The sequence below is a fragment of the Xenopus laevis genome, chromosome 7S (assembly GCF_017654675.1).
Source record: "Xenopus laevis strain J_2021 chromosome 7S, Xenopus_laevis_v10.1, whole genome shotgun sequence".
NCBI lineage: Eukaryota > Metazoa > Chordata > Amphibia > Anura > Pipidae > Xenopus > Xenopus laevis.
The window spans coordinates 98,865,697-98,887,928 of record NC_054384.1 but is presented as its reverse complement, the minus strand read 5'-3'; the positions used below and the strand labels follow the sequence as shown (position 1 = coordinate 98,887,928).

General features: G+C 39.2%; 1 protein-coding gene across 2 annotated transcripts in view; it reads right to left on the bottom strand.

Annotated features, from left to right (window-relative positions):
- Window positions 1-2,890: 2,890 nt before the first annotated feature.
- The window catches only part of flt3lg.S (fms-related tyrosine kinase 3 ligand S homeolog), a 56,575-nt gene continuing 37,233 nt past the window's right edge, over window positions 2,891-22,232 (bottom strand). For both annotated transcript variants that reach the window (XM_018228186.2, XM_018228185.2), the window contains 8 exons: window positions 20,324-20,441; window positions 16,881-16,979; window positions 14,546-14,599; window positions 13,688-13,834; window positions 10,892-11,030; window positions 6,499-6,668; window positions 4,574-4,633; window positions 2,891-3,533 (listed from right to left, as the gene is read on the bottom strand). In XM_018228186.2, coding sequence (XP_018083675.1) covers window positions 4,580-4,633; window positions 6,499-6,668; window positions 10,892-11,030; window positions 13,688-13,834; window positions 14,546-14,599; window positions 16,881-16,979; window positions 20,324-20,392 — 732 coding nt within the window. In that variant the 5' untranslated portion in view covers window positions 20,393-20,441 and the 3' untranslated portion in view covers window positions 2,891-3,533; window positions 4,574-4,579. The remainder of the gene's footprint in view (window positions 3,534-4,573; window positions 4,634-6,498; window positions 6,669-10,891; window positions 11,031-13,687; window positions 13,835-14,545; window positions 14,600-16,880; window positions 16,980-20,323; window positions 20,442-22,232) is intronic.

The window sequence follows — 22,232 nt, the reverse complement described above, 5'->3', positions numbered from 1 at the left end:
ATTGAGACAAAAATGTATCAATTGTTTGACACTTCCTTAAACATTATATCTGGCATACCATTACATACAAGATATTAATTTAAAGGACATGTAAAGCCTACATTTTCCTGCCATGTATATTAATTGGGCATATCTTCCCCACCACTTGCTATAAGTTCTGGGTCATTTCAGATCACTAGATCCAGAATAGCATTTTTTCGGGTTTATAAACTTGTTCCCATTAACTGACCTGGCAGTACTGTTGCTCCAGTCAATAACTGGGTAATTAAATCCCCCATTATCGTTTCTTTACCCAAACTAGCAGCCTTGTCTATTTGCATGAGGAGCTTAGCCTCCTACTCACTTACATTAGGGGGTCTCAGCATACGCCTACAATTAATTTTCTGGACTCTTTACAATTGGTGAAAAACTCCACCCATAAGATTCTGCCTCCTCATTTTCTAACATAACCTGCTCTTTTATATAAGCTTTTAAATCCTGCCTAACAAACAGACATACCCCTCCTCCTTTTCTATTGCCTCCCCTGCAAAAAAAAGTATAGCCACTGATATTTACTACCCAGTCATGTGACTCATTCAGCCATGTTTCGGCCACACCAATCACATCATATTCTCCCTCCAGCACCAGCACCTCCAGCTCTCCCATTTTACCAGTCAGACTCCGTGCATTTGCAAACATACATTTAATACTGGTACCATATTGAACATATGACATGTGGTCTTCCCTGTCCTTAAAGGGATACTGTGATGGGAAAAAACATTTTTTTCAAAATGAATCAGTTAATAGTGCTGCTCCAGCAGAATTCTGCACTGAAATCCATTTCTCAAAAGAGCAGACAGATTTTTTTATATTCAATTTTGAAATCTGACATGGGGCTAGACATTTTGTCAATTTCCCAGCTGCCCCTGGTCATGTGACTTGTGCCTGCACTTTAGGAGAGAAATGCTTTCTGGCAGGCTGCTGTTTTTCCTTTGCAATGTAACTGAATGTGTCTCAGTGAGACATGGGTTTTTACTATTGAGTGTTTTTCTTAGATCTACCAGTCTACCAGGCAGTTGTTATCTTGTGTTAGGGAGCTGTTATCTGGTTACCTTCCCATTGTTCTTTTGTTTGGCTGCTGGGGGGGGGAAGGGGGTGATATCACTCCAACTTGCAGTACAGCAGTAAAGAGTGATTGAAGTTTAGCAGAGCACAAGTCACATGACCAGCGGCAGCTGGGAAATTGACAATATGTCTAGCCCCATGTCAGATTTCAAAATTGAATATAAAAAAATCTGTTTGCTCTTTTGAGAAATGGATTTCAGTGCAGAATTCTGCTGGAGCAGCACTATTAACTGATTCATTTTGAAAAACATTTTTTTTCCAATGACAGTATCCCTTTAACAGTACCTCGAACCAAATCTCTCCCCCCCCATTTTCCCTTCCTTTGCCCACTATCTCATCTAACCTGTCTTCCACTGAATCTATTAATGAACCCCCCCTCCACGCCTAGTTTAAAATCTTCTGCAACCCTTTAGCCATATTTTCCCCTAAAAAAGCTGCACCATCATCATTGAGGTGCAGCCCATCCCTAGTAAAGAATTGCCCTTGGATTGTTTGTGTGCACCGTGAATTGTAGGATCCATGGGGGTGAATCTTAGTTCTTAAAATGGCAATTTAGGATTAACCAATGGCACATACTACTTAAAAAGTATATTTTATTTAGAGCAAGCAGGGATTTACATATGAGCTGTTTTATGCAATATATTTTATAGAGACCTACATTGTTCAGGGGTATAGTTTTTCTTTAACAGAACTGAGTCAAAACTTTCTGGTGCCCAAGTTAATCCCCTCGACTTGTCCTCACCCCCAAACCTGCTCACCACCTCCCCCACCCGCTCGCTTGTTGGTACAGAGCTGGATGCACTGGGCAGGAGGAGGGCAGGAGAGTATGAGGCACATACTGCCTACCCCTAATTTCAACCCTGATCTTTACCTTTGCGACTGGAAAGGTTTGTGTTGATCTGAGCAAAACACAAAGTCGGATGCTAAAAATGTCAAAGGACTCATACTTGTGCCTATTGAGGGTTTCCAATAAAAGAGGAACACTGTATACACAAATATTGAATAAACAGTTATGTCTAGACAGTATCAGTGTTGCTTTTATCTACAATTTGCACTTTTTCATCTCCAATTTGTACCTGTATGTTAGCCTTCCATCCACTTAGACTATAAGATCTACGGGGCAGGGAGCTCCTTCCCACTATGTCTCCTAAGCTCTTTGTCTTGATATGAATTCAATGTATATTCATTATGTGATTTGTCTTCCCCGTGTTTTCTATATATATATATATATATATATATATATATATATATATATATATATATATATATATATATATATATATATATATATATTGTACTTGTATGCACTGTACAGCGTTGCGGCTCCTTAATAATGCTTTCCAAATAATGTTATACATGCATACATACAAGTTGAAAACCATGAGTTACCTTGCTGACAATAGGTCTGCAAACATTAAGTGCAGGAACATTGATACACTTGATGCATTTTTAATAAATACCTGAATAAGTTATATGTATATAATACACAAAAGCCATGAAAATCTTGTAAATTATATCCTTATAAATGATGAGTTCTGATGTCATTTCTGTCACATGACTCACTGAAACTTGTGTATAATAATATATTATTAGGCCCTTCGGCCTCGTGTTTTTATATGGTCATGAAACTCCTCGGTAACTTATAATATCCTTATATTTTACAAGAGTCGGTACTTTATTCACTAAATTTTTAACATTTGATTCCTAAAGCATTACTCCCGCCAGTGAACATTGGTAAGAAACTGATCCATTGGCTCGCCTGGTGTAATGAAATTTCCAGTGTTCATTGCCATCATTATTATTATTTTATTAAAAGAATACTGTTGGAGTATGGTAACACTAGAACGTTACTATAGGCATGTCTGCCTATAAAATCAGGGTCTCAGTTAACTCTTCTCATCAGGATCAGATACCAGTTATTATGTAATGACCATTACAAGTCCGCTGACCTTAATTAGTCCTAATGATATGAAATCATGTTGCAATCTCAAGTCTTGCCAAAAAGTACCACTGGCCACAGTTATGTTCATATCATGACTAGATTGAAAGTCGACCATGATACAGATAGTTCCTCTTCAATTAATCCAGAACCTAAAGCTGGCCATAGATGTTACGATTTTTAAAAGATCCAATGGTCATCGTGAGACTGCGATTATCTCGGAACGATCGTGTGAATTGTCCATCAACTAAAAAGACCAATTTGCCAGGAAAACAAAGGGGAGCTGCCTGCTTGGCCCTGCAGACATAGATAGATTGCACTGGGACCGACAATTGCACCTGGCCGATCAACTTCCTGACAGATGTCGGCCGAAAAATCGTAAGATGTTCGATCGTTCAAATCCCACTAACCGCACGATAATTTCGAAGTATTGGTCAGACTTCGCTAAAATCAGTCGTTCGGCAAGAGAAATCTTTGCGTCTATGGGGACCTTAAGGGAAAAAGAAAAGATAAATAATAAATAAAACAATATGAATTTACAGGGAAATGGCAGTTTTTAGTTGTGTCAACCTCCTGGGTTGTATCGAGTTCACATGGAGAATTATTGTCCAAAAATTCCCTTTTTGTTGGGCAGTCATCATTTCTACAGGATGACCTTCTGCACACTGATAGGAAGGGGAAGCAATAGAAACAATGAAAAGGACCAAAAAGGAAAACGTATCCCAGTTATCAGTGGAGCTTACATAGAGGTATATGAGCATGAGTTACTTTGAGTTACTTTGTACTGTGTCGAATCTCTTGCTCACTCACTTTCATATAGGTTAGAGCAAGAAAGATGTCAAACAGTGTGTGTGGTCACCACCAATAGTACAGGGTTTTGGAAAAGTTACATTTGATCTGTTGAGGTCCAACAATTGGTCAGGGCCAAGGCCTGGATTGGAAATCTGTGGATTCCAACAAATGCCAGAGGGGCTATTGATGCCATAGAGCAGGGATCCCCAACCTTTAGAACCAGGGAGCAACATTCAGAAGTAAAAGGAGTTGGGGAGCAACACTAGCATGACAAATGTTCCTGTGTGCCAAATAATTGCTGTGATTGGCCATTTCGTAGCCCCTATGAGGGTTGTCAACCTACATTGAGGCTCTGTTTGGCAGTGCACCTGGCTTTTAACCAGCCAAAACTTGCCTCCAAGCCTGGAATTGAAAAATAAGCTCCTGCTTTGAGGCCACTGGGAGCAACATCCAAGGGTTTGGAGAGCAACATGTTGCTCACAAGCTACTGGTTGGGGATCACTGCCATAGAGAATCCTTATGTATTGGGCTGGCTAGGCACATTGCATCCATTTTTTCATTTTGCACGCTATAACATCACTAGAATTGCTGAATTATTTGCAAAGCAGGGCAATAAATATTCAATATCAATCTATCAGCACTTCGCTTTTATCAGTTCATTGCAGGGAAAATAATGAAAGCAAATCTGTGACTGATTGCTATTAGTTCCAGCACTTTGTTAGTAAAGCTAATGGATACCTTTTGTCACTCTTGCCTCTCTGCTAAATCTTCTGGTCTTCTGGTGTTTCTATTGCAGAGCTAGAAATAAGTATTAGAAATTAGTGTTTATCACCACAATACATGTGTTAATGGTTAAGTCCAATGTTGCGCTGGACCTGTTCAGGGTTGGGAGAGAAGAGAATTTTCCTATTCCAGGTTAAAGGAGCAGTATAACCCCTTCTTCAACATGAATGCAATGAATAGTACTTGTGCTAAACATACTTTCACCTATTGTTTTAATAAAAAAAAAAAATCTGTGGTTTTTATTTATATGTTTTTGTTACTTTTATGTTTTCAAAATATGGTGACTTCTAAAATCCTTATTTTGTAAAGTATTGCCCTTGCCTCCTCTTCTTACTGCAACAAATATTCCACCACGCTTACTAGTCTGTGATGCAAACCTGGAGCTAAATGGATCTTGGTGTGTCTGGTCCCACTCAACCCCACTGATCTTGGTGCCAATTACTAACCCTGGGTGACTGAGCAGTTACTGCAAGTTACCGGTGCGGGTGAAGGGTTTAATCAGGGTAATATCCAAAAATTCTGGAATGATTAAATGAATTAAGTCTAAATGTAATAATTTCCCATTTAAAATGAATTAAGTCTAAATCTAATAATTTATAATTGTATGGTCCCCTATACTTTGAAAATAAGACATTTTTTTTCATGAAATAGCTTATCAGTGTATTGGGTGTATGGGGGGGGGCGGTTACACCAAAATGCTTTGCTAATCTGATTTGCTATGATCCAGACCCAATCAAGGTGCCTAACTCCCAGCAACTGCCGACAGGCATGTATTATATTAGCCTCATGCTCAGGTGGGCCCCTGCTTAAGATGGAAGAAGGGTTACCAGACCACTTCTTACACACATCATTCAATCTTTCAAATAACTTTTGGTGCCAGTGGTTCTTAAAAACAGTGGAACAATTTATTATATAACATCTCCTACAGGTATGTACTCAATGAATGATGCAAAATACAACAGCAAGTGCCTGAAGGTCTTTACTCATATATTACTCACACAATATCCCACATAGCTGTTGCAAACCCTGAGGTAGTAAACACTATATCTAGAAAAAAAGAGCCAGCGCCACAGGACCAATAAACAAAGACATATAGGGTAATATTGTTTCAAACAACACCACTTTTGTGCTCAAAGGTAGGGTTTAAGTATTCCACCACTATGTGTGAACCCTTGTAGTTATCGCCACCACCTTCTGTAATATGGATAGAAAGGTTTTAAACTTTCTTTATGGATGGCTTAGTAAGCCTCTGAAGAAGTCGCTGACGAAACACGTAAGGCTGGTGACGTCACTGGAGGGCGCCCCTTTTGGAGAGCACGAGGAAAACACTGCAGGCTGGTTTCTACATGCTACAGACACAGGAGACTGGGCGGTGAAGCACAGGGTGGTGGTCCCAACAGGATGGAGCATAGTAATGCATTTCTACATGAGTTGCCATGTGAGTGCATTCTGTTAATAAATACGTGTAGGGATGCACCAAATCTAGGATTAGGTTCGGGATTCGGCCTTTTTCAGCAGGATTCGGATTTGGCCGAATCTTTCTGCCTGGCCGAACCGAATCCTTATTTGCATATGCAAATTAGGGGCAAGGAGGGAAATCTCGTGGTATTTTTCTTTCCCTTAAAATCAGGTGAGAAAAAAAATATCCTCACGATGTCCTTATGTAATGTATAAAAGGGTGAATGTAATAAACGAGATTACCACTGTTAAAACAAGCAAAAAATGGATGAAAAGTTTCCAAATATTTATTGTACCTTTTTTATTCCTTTATGTTGACCTCCAGCTGCAAAATTATTTGAGAAAAACCTTTGTTTTATTTTAAAACCCTTTTTTGAGATGATGCCATTCCCCCCCCCCTAATATAATAATTTGAAGCTTACCATTTTTGTTACAAATAACACTATACAGAGTATGAGGACTGAAACTATGGAGGTGAGGATAGGAAGGGTATGATCCCTGGAGTTATGACCTTCCCCGGTCGGTTCATCTTTCGGGTAATCAAAGGTAGCACCATGTTTTCGTTGCTGTGTTGTATCATTAACAGAGGCACCTGTAGCAAAAAAAAATATTTTAATTGATCTTGTTGGACTTGGGAGCTAGCTTGGGTAACCCACAATGCAATACATCATTATCTGATTATGATCATTATCTTTAAAAATTACCCTTATATTATAGCTAATCATACATCTAAACTGGTTCCCATCTGTGCTCCAAATGAAGGGTCCTAATGGTCCCTACCAGAAGCACAGTAGAAGGGAAACAGCCTATCATAGCTCTGCATTCACACAAGCAAATACATTTCCAGTTTCCTACCAGGTGAAGCCGGCTCCCCTGCACAATTTGGGAAAGGGGGCAGCAGGAAGTGGAACATATGGGCGGGACAAGTAGGGTTTTTGGAGACATTTTCAATAAATCACAACATTTCTTTGATAGATAGATAGATAGATAGATAGATAGATAGATAGATAGATAGATCGATAGATCGATGATAGATAGAACCATAGATAATTCTGTAACCTTAAAATGTGCAAAACCTGACACTGAAGGCTCTGTAGAAGGAGCAAGTCATTACTGGTCTATCTACAAATATATTGAATTGATTAAAACAGAGGTGTGACTCAGGTCAGTGTGCAATTATAAAAAGATTTATTAGAAAAGATAACCCTTAATAATCAATATCTCCAATGTGTGAGGTGGAGTTGATGATTCTGTTCCATTAATGTTAATACTGAAAATTAATTATCCCATATAGTGATATGAATTAAATACTGAATTAATAAATACTAAAATTTAATAAATTACCAGGTATAACCATTAAATTGATCCATATAGTTTCTTAAAGTAGATTAAGGTGCCAAAAGTGTAAATTGTTCCATTATTTTCATTGGATTCAAGTCCCAATGACTAAAGTGACTAAGTGCAATAATTAAAACAGAATTATGGATACAAAGTAATAGAGTAAGTGAGTGCAATGAATAAATAAATATCAATTCATCCACATTGGTTATTACTTCAATGATTGCATCACATTTGATTGCTTAACCAAACAGAAAAACTGGGCAGAAAAAGTACCATAACAAAATGTATTTCAGAAGTGGAATGTTTGGATGGATACGAGTTGAGCAGGCTGGAATAGCAAATACAAAGGCAAACTATATTAGCACAGCATCACTTTCAGTTTCTAGTAGCAGCGTCCAAGGATTATTCCATCCAGCTGTAGATTTCCATTGTTGTTTCCAGCAATGAATCATTCACAGAATGTGATATCAACTTCTGGGAAATAGGAGCATTTCTAGGAGACCAGATTTCTGCTCACACAGACAACACGAACCAATGCTGGCAACACATTCACTTACAGTTCCAATGGTTAGGGTTATCAAAGCCAACCTGTGACCCTCCTGCCCAGATTAACTATCTGGAAGATGAGCAGTATTGTTATTGTATCGTGGGGGTGGGGCACAAGGTGGCAGAGCTATGACACAATGAACATGTCCAGGGTAACTTAAAGGAGCAGTTCAATGTGAAAATAAAATGGGGAAATTAGACAGGCTGTGCAAAATAAAAAATGTTTCTAATATAGTTAGTTAGCCAAAACTGTAATGTTTAAAGGCTGAAGTGACTGGATGTCTAACTTAATAGCCAGAAAACTACTTCCTGCTTTTCAGCTCTATGAGTTAGTCCGTTACTATAAAGGGGGCCACATGGGACATAACTATTCAGTGAGTTTGCAATTGATCCTCAGCATTCAGCTCAGATTTAAAAGCAACAGTTATGACCCATTTGGCCCCCCTCAAGTCACTGATTGGTTATTGCCTGGTAACTAACCAATCAGTGGAAACCAAGAGAACTGCAAAGCAGGTAGTGTTCTGGCTATTATGTTACACATCCAGTCACACCGGCCTTTATACATTACAGTTTTGGCTGACTAACTATATTAGAAATATTTTTTATTTACCCAGTTTTAATATTTAGACTGAACAAGATCAGGGATGAGAGAAGGCAAGTGTAGGGGGGATCAGTCAAATGCTTGCCCTGTTTTTCTGTCTGTGACATTAACTAGCCCAGTTAAAGGTTGGAGAGCCATCCGATTGACTGGGCGCCCCAGTGCATCCTTGGGAGAGAGGGAGTGCCTGACTTTGTAGCCAAATGTACAGGGTTTCCTGCAGTGTTTAGAAGAGGAATCCCTGCTGTAGCAGCTACAGAGAATCAGATCTGTGGAGAGTGACATGGCTGCTTAAAAGGAGTTTCCAGGAAGAAGGAGAAGGAAAGGCTGCGTTTTGCTCTGCTGGAGAAAGTATTTGAGCATTAGGGAGAGCCAGTTTCTATCTCCTGCCTGTGGATACTTTGGCCACTGTGTGTTTCCCTAGGGTGAGGACAGGTCTTGCTCATGTACCTGCCACGTGGGAGCACCTACTACTTTCAAAGGGAAAGGTACCTTGGGGCAGGTTGCGCTACCTGGGGACATAAGAGCTCTTGGGGAAGGGACATTAAACTGACCGGAGTGATTTTGCATTTATCCACCCGGTGTGGGACTGTGGCATTGAGACTGTGCTAGGGGTTGATAGTCCATACAGATTCCCCAGAGTAAAAGCTATATTGTGAGATCTGCATTTACAATTACTAAATACAGTTTATATAAAGTTTATATTGGTTTTATTGAAAACTGTGTGTGTTTTATTTTTCCTAGTGGAAATCCCCTGAGGTGTGCTCCTCATTGGTCCCTGGTGGAGGCACTGTGCTGTAAATCCCAGTTTCCAATATTTTTCATACGCAAAAGGGACTCAGGCCAATTAAAGAGACAGTAACCAAATCAGGGTTATACAAGATTGGGACAGGTCAGGGGCTTATAGGGATTGTTCACCTTTGAGGTAACTTTTAGTATGCTGTAGAGAGTGATATTCTGAGACAATTTGCAATTGCTTTAATTCTTTTTTTATTATTTGTGGTTTTTGAGTTATGTAGGTTTTTATTCAGCAGCTCTCCAGTTTGCAATTTCAGCAATATGGTTGCTAGGGCCCAAATTACCCTAGCAACCATGCATTGATTTGAATATGAGGCTGGAATATGATTAGGAGTGGACCTGAATAGAAAGCTGAGTAATAAAAAGTAGCACTAACAATAAAATTGTACTCTTTCAGAACTTTTGTTTTTAGATGGGATCAGTGACCCCCATTTGAAAGCTGGAAAGAGTCAAAAGAAGAAGGCAAATAATATGAAAACAATAAAACATAAATAATGAAGACCAATTAAAAATTAGCTTACCATTCTATAACATACTAAAATATAACTTAAAGGTGAACCACCCCCTTAAAGGAGAAGGAAAGCTGCAAAGGTAGTTTATTGCCAATAGATTAGCCATAATAGTGCAAGCTAGAATGCTATATTTATTCTGCAGAATGCTTTACCATACCTGAGTAAACAGCTCTAGACACTGTATCTGTTTGTTTAGGATAGAAGCTGCCATATAAGCTTGGTGCGACATCACTTCCTGCCTGAGTCTCTCCCCGCTCACTTATAGCACTGGGCTCAGATAACAATAGGGAGGGAGGAGGGAGGGAGAGAAGAGCTAACTGAGCATGCTCAAGCCCTAGCCCTGGAGGTTTAAGCTGAAACAGAAGGTGATAGTGTAATACAGAAGCCCATGTGTACACAATAGAAGGAAAGAAATGTGGTGTTTCTTTCGACAGAGGACTTTTGACAGAGCAGCATTAATTTGAGGGTTTACTGATGTATTTATATAGACCTTTCTGATAAAGCTTACTTAGTTTTAACCTTTCCTTCTCCTTTAAGAGGGTGGACCAAAGGCTTAATTTATTAGTTTTACAAGTTTACTAGCAACTACATTGGTGGTCAAATATCAGGCAAACAGCAGAACAATTCACAGTATAACACAAAAGTGATTAGAGATGCTCGTGTTCCCCCTTCTCGCGTTATACCACTTTTGGCAAAAAAAGGACTGGTGTATATTTTCAACAAATTTAACAGTATTAACATTCCATTGAGGTACACAAGTCACATTTTTGGGAAGTGGTAATAATGTACAAAGAGAAGAAACAGGTGGTATAAGAAATATTAGAAGGGAGTAATATGGAATTAACTAGTTATAGCTCTCTTAGGAGACCTCACCTTAAATATTGCATTCTGTTTTCATTGCCATATCTTCCGAAGTGAAAGATAATAAGAAATTAATATAATGTTTACAAAAATATTACCAGTGAACTGATGGACACAGTGTTTGTCTTTTACAGTGGAATTGCAGCAGTAAATCAGTACCTTTTTCACAGAAGATCCTGGTGCAGTTGGAGAAGTCGTTTTTAATTTTGTTATTAGTCCTCATGAAGTTCATAGTCAAAGACATCATGTTCAAGAAGTCAGTGACATTCTTTTTCTCCATTCTGCAGTCTTCTGAGACCTAAACATCACCACAGGTATATTGTAATTAGAAGCAATTGAATGGAGGACAGTTAAAATGATAAGAAGTCATGTTGCTATTCTCACAGGGCAGAGTTTTTGCTGATATTCATTATAGTTTGACAGTGATTCCCAGACTGTTGGGCTGATCTTCCTGGGGCACTTGAAGCAGTGGCAGACAGGGGCTCAAATTGAAGGCCATTTAGGGTGAGATTTGGGAATATCTCCTTGATACTTAATATCTCTTGATACTTGATATCACTCCCGGCCTGAATGTTAATTAGGGTGAGATTTGGGGTGGCAGAAGTGTGATGCCTGAGATATTGTGGGAGTGATTGGTATACTCCTTTATTTCTATATCAGAAACCTTATTGTTAGCTAAGGGGGGCCTTGACCAAAAGCTGAACCTCCAAGGAAGGCTTGACCTTAAAGGGATCCTGTCATCGGAAAATATGTTTTTTTCAAAACGCATCAGTTAATAGTGCTACTCCAGCAGCATTGCACTGAAATCCATTTCTCAAAAGAGCAAATAGATTTTTTTATATTCAATTTTGAAATCTGACATGGGACTAGACATTTTGTCAATTTCCCAGCTGCCCCATGTCATGTGACTTATTGTAGAGATGAATTATTTACAGTGTAAACAGTGTAATTTAGAAATAAAACTACATCATAAAAATCATAACAGTTTCCCTTTAAAGTCACCCAATCGGTGAGTGCTTTGTATGCAGCACATAATGAAGAAGCTGAGAACATGGAACAGTAGAATATATGATTCATAGGGCAGAATAGGCTTAGAATTCTCTCTGTCATTGCTATTTCAGACATCACTAGCTAATGTCCATTACTATATTGTGGCAATAATTAAAAAGATAAGTGGGTTCAGGAAACGCATTCTCCCAGCAAAGAGCACAAGAGATAGTGATCATTCTACTCTCCCTCATTCCCCCTCATTCCTGTTAATTTACTTACAGTTTACTTTAAATACATTTCCACTTTAGGCTAATGCACATGGTTTGTATACATGCCAGAGAAAAAACATTCACTGGAAGGTTCTCTCACTGGCAGTCTGCATTACTAGCAGAATGTATCTACTGTATCTTTGTTGCCAGTGGAAGCACCGAACTGCAACTAGAAAACTCAGCGACTACCTACATAAAACAAATTCATATTTTGGATTTAATTTTGATCCATCTACCACTTTCCCTTACACTTCTTGAATAACCCTGGTGTTGGCTGATCTCTCGTCAAAGCTATACAAATTACAGTGTATATTTTAGGTAAAAGACACCAGAAATTTTTTTCTTGCTGTTTGGTTGCTATGGGTAACTAGACCTGGTGCAAACAGCGAACAATGTATTACATTTACATACAGTGGGTACTTTCCAAAGGAGATTAATCACTCTTCAATATGACAGGTTTCCTAAATTGGCCATGCTCGAGGCTATTGGACCACTACAGATCAAGTCAGCAAGTTACTGACATAAGTATCAGGCTTCCTGAAGGCCTATCTGACTGATATTCACCCAGATTTCTATTGGGCAGTAGTGATGGACGTGTGTCTAAAAAGTCGATCGCGTCAAAATCGGCACGCATCAAAACTATCCAGACGCCTATTGACTTTAACGCCAGCTTCAGCTTGGACGCGGGCATCAATTTCCAATTTTCATAATTTTTCGTGAAAATGTCAGATTTTCACGATTTTTTCTTGAAAATATCAGAATTTCAGGATTTTTTTGGTGAAAATGTACAAATTTCACTATTTTTTTGTGAAACTTTCCGATTTCATGATTTTCCCGAAAATGTTTTGCCGTTTCGCAAAGTTTTCGGAGAAGCGAAACGGGAGAAATTCGCTATTCACTATTGGCCAGGTTAGTAAAAGACCTGTCAGGGTGGACCACATGAGCAAGTTGATTTTGTCCTTTTCTGACAGGTGTGCATAAGCCTGTGTTACGATACAATCGTTGTCCTGATCAACCCAGTTTGGCCCAGATTATGCAAAGATCCACTTGTTTGTAACACTGCCAAATGAATGGATCTTTAAGTGTACTGTCAGCTTAAGAAGCAAGGTACTCATGATCTAGACTGGGAGTCCCCAACCTTTTTCTTGTGAGCAGCAATAAGTGCTGTAATTACCCATTGGATAGCCCCTATGTGGACTGACAACCTACAGGAGCTTCTGTTTGGCAGTACACATGGATTTTATGCATCCAAAACCTGCCTCCAAGCCAGGAATTCAAAAATAAGCACCTACTGTACTTTGAGGCCACTGAGAGCAACATCCAAGGGATTGATGAATAACACGTTGCTAGCGAGTCACTGGTTGGGGATCAAGTAGTTTAAAATGTAAAAGCCCCACTGATCTTCCCATATCTTTAAAGTTATTGCTACTGGTAGCACTGCAACTGTGATTACTGCCACAATAGAGGCAAGTGATAGAAAATCACAGTATTTTTTAAACTTCCTAAATGCTTAGTGGCCTGATGAAATTTACAAACCTGAACTTGGAATATTGATCATATTGTTTCTCTTTTATTTATGATTTATACCATAGTAGGTTTAATAGAGGAAATATAAGACAGATTGGAAATGAGACTAAACCTAGAGGGACCACGGGGGATTAATAAATATTTTCAAAAAATTGCCAGAAGTACTTACATTAAAATGACATTCTGTGTTAATAAATTCCACCTCTCTCCGCACAAACATTACTTGCTCCTTCAACTTTTCCCCAGAGAGACCCTCTATTCTCACCAGTTCCTTCCTTATGAAATAGATCATCCACAGATCAGAGCAATGGGCATCCTGGAAAGAATAACATTTGTCAGGAAACTGTTTGGTAACACAATATAAGAATTTAGAAACAATTGTCAAAAGAAATTCTAAAAAGACCAAAGGCCAAAAATTTGTGGTAATAAAAGGTAAACTTGCTTAGTTTCCATCCTTTCATAAACTTTTGGTATTGACTTCTATGAGGAAGCTATGGATATGAAAGAAAATGGTTCATCGTGTTGGTTTCCTCCAGGCTCTTGGTTTCCCATCGCTTAAAAAAATAAACTGCTCTACAGTACTGTGTTATGTCAGCGATACATGACAAAATAAAAGAAAATACAGGAATGGGACAAGTTATCCAGAATGCTCAGGACCTGGGGTATTATGAATAAGGGGTCTTCCTGTAATTGGATAAATATATATATTTGCATACAAAAAAAATATTTATTATAAAAAATTACATTATTATTTACATGGGATCAGGTAAAGATATTGTTTTATTATTACAGAGAAGACAATCTTTTTGAAAAATGTGAATTATTTAAATAAAATGGAGTCTATGGGTAATAGCGTTCCCTTAATTCGGAGCTTTCTTGGTTCCCAGAAAATGGATCCCATACCTGTAATACCAATGAGTGTTCCAAAATATACAATGGGTCAAAACACTTGATGTAATGCTGCCCGTGCAAAAGCCGCTTGGAAGCTCTGTCTTAAATGTGATAAAGTTGCTAAAGATGAACTTACTGGTTTAAGATTGGAAATCACAGAAACTGTGTAGTCCCGAGGAAGGTACTTTAACTGAAAAAATAAAAAGAGACAGTATTAAAACTGGAGTTAATAGACAACAATGGTCTGGTTGTCAGCCATCTAGTTGGAGCCTCAAACAGAAAGGAGATGCTGGATCTACAGTACATGCTAATGTTCTACTAATAACGTCCTACCAATCTAAGGGTTGTCAAAATGTTTTATAAAGGCTTAACTACTAGTGATGGACAAATAAATTTGGCAGGCGCAAATTACCCCGTTTCGCCACAGGCCAATAAAACTACGGTGAAAATTCGTCATTGTTAAAAATATTTGGATGCACGTCGGAATAGTCCCTTGCATTAAAATGCGATTCAACATTATTCGGGCGTCAAAATTGATGCAGGAAATTTGCTAAATTTTTCGGCCAAGCAAAACGGGACAAATTTGCCCATCACTGTTTATTACTGATCTCTAGTGCAGCAGGGGAAGAAGCTACAGTATTATTAGGGACGATGAACTTGTTCTCACAAAGGTACCAAGGGCCAGCCGAATCTCCCAATGCATTTCCAGTCAATGTTGGAGTTGATCGTTGGACTTGTCGTTTCTAAAGACACAAGACACTCATGGTTTAATATTAAAGCTTTGGCAAAGTAAAGATCCCTGGAGGGTTTTGCCTTAACCAAAATTTTTAAAAACCCATTTGGATTTGGATTAAGAGTCACTACTTGAGGTGCCTTTAAATAGACACTAAATATGAATATGATTTGGCCTTTATAGAGTAACCCCTCGCTTACTGACTATCTCTGTGGCAGCATCACTAATGAGCATTGTTCCTCCTACAATGAATACATTCCAAAAAACTCTAAAAGCATGTAATGTACATAAATAAATACATTTAATAAATATATAATCAGCTCTTAAAAATCTCCAATAGGCAAACCCATAGGGGAATATTATAACAAAATGAAGATGTCCGGATTTTTTCATCCATTCTAACACAATAAAGGCTTTTATGATTATTTTGGATTGGATGGTGCTGTGATTTCACTACTGATATATTCATCCATTCTATGCCACAGGATTTGGCTTAATCTAACCCACTAGTTGACAGAAGGTTCCCAGTCTCCTACAGATTGACCTGTAACCTGGATGTAGAATATATGACTTTTTTTTACATTTTTAAATGCATTAAATAAAGTTTGCCCAGGAGCAGTAACCCAAAAAGATTGTTTTCAAACTGCTGATTGAACCTGCTAATTGGTCGTTATGGATTTATGCTTCTGAGAAAACTCAGTGGAGCTCATTTATAAACATTGGGCAAACTTGCACCTGGGCAGTTAACTAAATCAACCAATCATGTTTGCTTTCATTGTTCACCCTGCCACTGCCTGAAAAAAATCTAATCACTGATTGGTTGCCCATGTACAAATTTGCCCACTTTTTTATAAATAAGGCCCCAGCGCCTTTCATTATATGTAATATATCATATCTCATATCTGAGGGAGTTAAAGAATTAACAGTGACCCTGGGCTCAGGGCAGTGTACACTATAAACACAGATGGCACATTGCACTGACCAAACAAGGGCTATCCTGTCATAAAATGTGATTGCTTTCATGTCTATCTCCTAAGACTGTTGTGTAAATGAGGAACAGATATTATGGACAAAGAGAGGAGTCCATAGATCAGGAAACAACAAAGGCAATGAATGGCATGGGATGATCCCAACAACAAAGGATAAAAGCATATGTTGTTAACACCCTCAGGGTGTCAGAGTAGGTTTCAGACCCCGGGAATAAAGGTCAGGTACTGTCTGTGCAACACCGCCACCCACAGGACATCTTGAACATCATTAGTTGGTCTACACTGCCATCTACAGGACACTACTAATTTGGAGGTTTCCATGGCTCATCATATGACACTGACTTGATTGGCTGGGACTGTCTTTTGGGTGTGGCTGTGTTGGGAAAAGGGTAGTATGGTTGTTTGAATGGTCTTCCTTATGTGTATATAAAGAGCATTGTAAATACTTTGTTAGTCACTTTCGACTCCCTACATTGCACCTTTCCCTATACCTTTCTACCTCCCTCTATATTAGTTAGTTCCCTTTTTATGTTAAACCTTTATAATTCCTTTGTAAATAAATACCACTCATTTAAAGATCAGACTGTCTCAAGTCATTAGCCTGGCACCCTAAAATAGAGCAGATCCAACATTATATAACCCCATTAAGGTACTGTGATCCAAAATTACAAGAAAAACCCTTATCCGCAAAAACGCTGGTCTCAAGCATCCCACATAGATCCCATACCTGTAATGTAAAAGGCACTCACCAGTTCCGCAATCTTGACTTCAAACGTAGAACTTAGTGGACTATAGTTGAAGTTACATCCCAGACAGGGTTTGTTGAGGAACAAGAGTAATAGAAGCACCTAGAAGAAACAGGCACAAAGTGTTAATACATTGCGTAACATTTACAATGTTATTGTAAAGAAAAATATATCTTGCATCAATGAGGTTGAAAAGTAAAATAAACTCATGACAAAAGCGACTCCTCAATTGACCCTTTGCTTTCCACCATCCCACTGAACCCCATCGTTAAGTACCGCATTTATTCACATTGTATTAAATAAATAGGACCTTGCCAGCCTCACCCCAAGGCAATATTCTAAACCCAGAATTCCATAAGAGATCGCTACTATACTCGCTTGAGATCAGCACTGTGTCATTATATCCACCACTGAGTATTAGGCTGCCTCTACCTACAGAGAGGATGGTCCCAACTCTGCTACCGGTAGGAGCTGCATCTCCCACCATGAGATAAGTTAAGGAGCCCTGCTGTTGGTCCTGAATCTACAGTGTCTCGATGATAGGAAATCCAAGCAGGCTGCCCTCTAGCACAAGCTGTAGTAGTGTAACCCATCATGCAGTCACAGGAGAGAACCTCCTTTCTCCCTCTTCTAAATTTACCTGTGCAGTACTCTGGCAAGGTCCTACTACTGCAGTGACAAATAATAAACTACAAATTAAAATACATTATCATATATCCACTGTTTTGATCCAGAGGAAGGCAAAAAACCCACCTGAAGCCAGTGCCAATTATGCCTCAAGTAGGAAAAAAATTCCCTCCTGATCCCAATGGTGATCAGAAACATTCCCTGGAACAAGCGTTTGACATTAATTTATGAATACCACCATGCAGACTCTCACGTTTATACTGTATAACTGTACCAAAACCACAATATAACAGTGCATGCAGGAAAACATCCACATTTGCTTATTAACAGATAATAGCTGCATCTGATTCTGCCACTCTTTAAACATAAACCAGTGTAATTTGGATGCTGGTCATTCGGATCCTTATCATGCAGCCCCTGTGTTTATAGCTCCAAGGCTTTCCTTTGCTAGCTTTGCCGACAATGATTTCTGTGGGATTTAAAGATTTCTCAGCAAGTAATGGATCCCAAGTGAATATAATTATAGACCGAGGAAAGGCTGGGAACAAGTTCTCAAGTAGAATTTGGATAAATGAGGATTTTGAATAATATGGCACCAATGCAACTGGGTTATAATTTTGACTGCCCCTCCTGCGCTCCAATAAATGTGCACTGCTGGGTAAGAGATGCTGAAAAGTAGCAAGTCAACCCTAAAATTAAAATTTGCTTAATAAAAAATAATTCTAAGCAAATGTCCAGTATACATTTGTTTAAAAATGTCAGTGCTTTAAAAATTACTTGTAAATGCAATTGCTATTGAAAGTATTTGCTAAACTTTTTGTTGTTACATTTTAAACCATGTTGCAAAAGTCTTAGTTCCCCAGCAAAGACAAGTCTATTTTTTGTCTGCCTTGTCTTACATTGTATCAACAGTCTGAGCCACAACAGCAGAGAACAGACAAACACTGCTTTCACTAGCAATACATATACACATAACTGTAAAAAAAAACTTGTCATGAATGTATATTGAAAAGTGGTTCAAAATGATTTTCCTAAGGTAAAACATTATTTTTTTGGGTTGACATTACCTTTAATTCTGTATTTGCAGTTCTGGTTGTGTTGGAATATATGTGTGTGAGTAAAACCCAACGTTGCAGAATCAGCACAGCTGGGACCAGGGCCGATCCTACCCAATTTGCCACCCGAGACGGCCTTCGTTTTTGCCGCCTCCCCACGGCACTCACCTTCCGCGCCAGATGGGGGTCGGCGGGGGTCCACGTCACTAGTGCAGAGAGCTAATTGCGCTCTCTGCACTAGAAGAGCCGAATTTCCAGGTTTAAAACCGGAAATTTGGCTCTTAGTTACCAGGAGCAGCATTTTTACCGCCTCTGGCATCCAGGGGGGCGCTGCCTCAACTCGCCTCATTGGCGGAGCGCCCCTGGCTGGGACCAACTGTCAGTAAAAGTGAAAATCGTTGTTTCTCCAAACACTTGGAATTCTAGTCTCAACAAGGCCTTAAATGTAATCATGCCCATCCATTTCCTTACATTACTAATTAACTCAATCAACCTTTTCCTGTTCCAGTCATAGCTGATGAGCGGCATTCAATGCCAAGTATTGCTTCATACACTAAAAGTATAAAATAACTAAAAACATTCTGTAAATATAAGAAATATAAACAAGAGCTTTGGTGCTGAGTATCCGCAGATGAATGAACATGTATAAACAACAATTAAACCCTTTAATGTTTCAGAATTCCTCATTAAGACAAGTGGCAAATATGCAATCCTGCTATTTCCATACCATACTCAGATATCATTTTAATGACACTATCTCCTTGGTATGTAGCTAAGGCCCTCGGGGCCGCTCTCTGTCTAGAAATACTTTGCCTAAATAAAGAAAGCATATTATTTGATTAAAGGGGAACTACAGCAAAAATGAAAAATTCACAAAAGCTTAATCATTCTAAAATAAGTCATCAATTGAAAATTCTTACCCATTTCAGAAATAATCAAGTTAATCTTCAATAAACACATTTCAGCATTTGTTTCTCTTCATGCTGGAGTTAGGAGTCAGATTTTGAACTGCAGTTAAACCAACATACTTTTGGGGGGCTCATTTTGTCTAGAACATGTGTTATCTCTATGTGTTATATCTCTATCTACATGCACGGTTTGTGCCAAAGTCAGCTATTTTGTTACTTTTTAAGTCGGTTAATGAGTGAGCTCTAATATATCTGCTAGGAAAATGAGTCTTCCCTAAGGGCAGAGACAAACGGTCAGATTCGGGGAGATTAGTCGTCCGGCTTTTTCTCCTCTTCTTCGGGGCGACTTATCGCCCCGAACTGCCTTCCCGTCGGCTAGAATGTAAATCACCAGCAGGATGGCACTTGGAGCGCTTTGTTTTCCGAAGTCGTCCCTCATGGGGAAACTTCGGGCGATTTACATTGTAGCCGGCGGGAAGGCAGTTCGAGGAGAGATTAGTCGCCCCAAAGAAGAGGAGAATCTCCCCAAATCTGACCATGTGTCTCTGTCTCTGGATCTAACTGTCAATGAAAACCTGATACCCAACTCCTCCAAGGAGACAAAATGAAGAGAAACCGATACTGAGAGTGAAAGTATGAAGATAAACTTATAACTGATTAGGTTTAGAAAGCTTCTAATTTCAGTATGATAAAGCTCATATTAAATTTAAATTTTTTCCATAGTTCCCCTTTAAGGAGGAAGCTGATCCCAGAGTTACACCATTGCTATTACTGGAAAAGCTGAGCTTTAACTTGTAAAATGTGGGCATCACTCATTGGGTAAAATACCATGAAAGATAAATAAAAAAAAACTTACGAGAGCAGGTCCCCGTGTCATGTAGCACGTACCCCAAATCATGCAGTGCGCCCCATGGCAAAAATTCATCTCCTCATTGTTGAAGAACAGAACGTCTGTGTCAAAGAGTCACAACTTTCTGGAAAGAGAAAGAGAAAGTTAAAGAGCTAAGTAAACTGTAAGTGAAAGTAAAATCCACTTTAATGCCATATAATTTAATGTAGCCCAATTAACAAAGGGCGAAGTATTCCAAAACGCCATTTCCCAAACAGAGAGAAATGTCTAAGTGCAGTAACCTGCAATAAAATTCAATTAGTGCATTGCAAGTTGACCATGAAAAACAAAGGGTTGGTTGTGTTGTGTTACCTTATAATTACAGATACCTTTATAACTATGGGATGCGCTTGATCAATCCCAGGTGAGATGGATGAAGTGTGATATTTGATCCAATGCAATATTTCCATTTACTGTTCCCTCAGTGGTGAAACTACCGGGGGAGAGGGGGGTGCAATTGCACCGGGGCCCTCACCCCCACGGGTCCCACTGAGGCCAGAAAAAATATGCCATATAAATGCTGAAAATAGTAATTTTTTGCCATATACGTTGAGTCAACGTATGGCAAAAAATGACTATTTTCAGAATTTATATGGCATATTTTTTCTGGCCTCTGTGCTTCAGTGGCTGCGGCCAAAAAAACTGGGCAAACAATGCCTACAAGGTCAACATATACACTACTACAGCGGTGGATACGGATTACGTAAAATATATGAATGCTGCTTGAAAAAAAGTAACTCAAGTGGTTTTTCTAGAGACGATAATATTATCAATATTTAGACAAAATGTGAACAAGCTCACACAGCTAGATGGCGGTTTGAAGAAAACACTGTGCAAATAATGCCTACAAGGTCAATGTATACACTACTACAGCGATGGATACGGATTACGTAAAATATATTATGGCTGCTTGAAAAAAGTCACTCCGGTGTTTTTTCTGGAGACGGTAATATTATGGATATTTAGACAGAATGTGAACAAGGTCACACAGCTAGATGGCAGTTGGTTGAATAACACACTGGGCAAAAAATGCCTACAGGGCAAATAATGCCTAAAAGGTCAACTTATACACTACTACAGCGGTAGTAAAATAAAAAAAAGTAAAATAAAAAAAAATGAATATTAAAAAAAAAAAATTAAAGTTGGTGCTGCTGAACTACTAGGAGCAGCAGATTAGCACACCAGTCCCACTCCCCAACACTGCTAGACTAATAGCACTGGGCTCTTATAGTAGTAGTAGTAGTAGTAGTAGTAGTAAAACAACAAAAAAATAAATAAAAGCAGTCCTTACAAGGACTACTGTTATTGCAGCAGTCAGCAGATGAGATCAGAAGCAGGACAGCTGCCCACTGCAGCTACATACAGAGCACTGCAGTAGAAGGTAGATTACTAGCCAGCAAAGCTACCTAAGCTTAAATGTCCCTCAAACCCCTGCAGACTTCTGTCCCTCCAATAACAGAGCAGTATCAAAACGATTACTAGCCAGCAAACTTTCAACTGTCCCTGAAATCACTAACAGGCAGCAGCTCTCTCCCTACACTATCTCTTCAGCACACACAGGCAGAGTGAAAAAACGCTGCAGGGCTTCGGTTTTTATAGGGAAGGGGAGTGGTCCAGGGGAGAGCTTCCTGATTGGCTGCCATGTACCTGCTGGTCTGGGGTGAGAGCGCAAAAAAAAGCGCCAACAATGGCGAACCCAAAATGGCGAACGTCGCGCGACGTTCGCGAACTTCCGGCAAGCGCGAACACCCGATGTTCGCGCGAACAAGTTCGCCGGCGAACAGTTCGCGACATCTCTAATCCCAAATAGTGGATTTGGTGTCCCTCTTCATTCTCTCATGCAGGAGTCGGGAGTCAGATTTTGGCATCTAATACA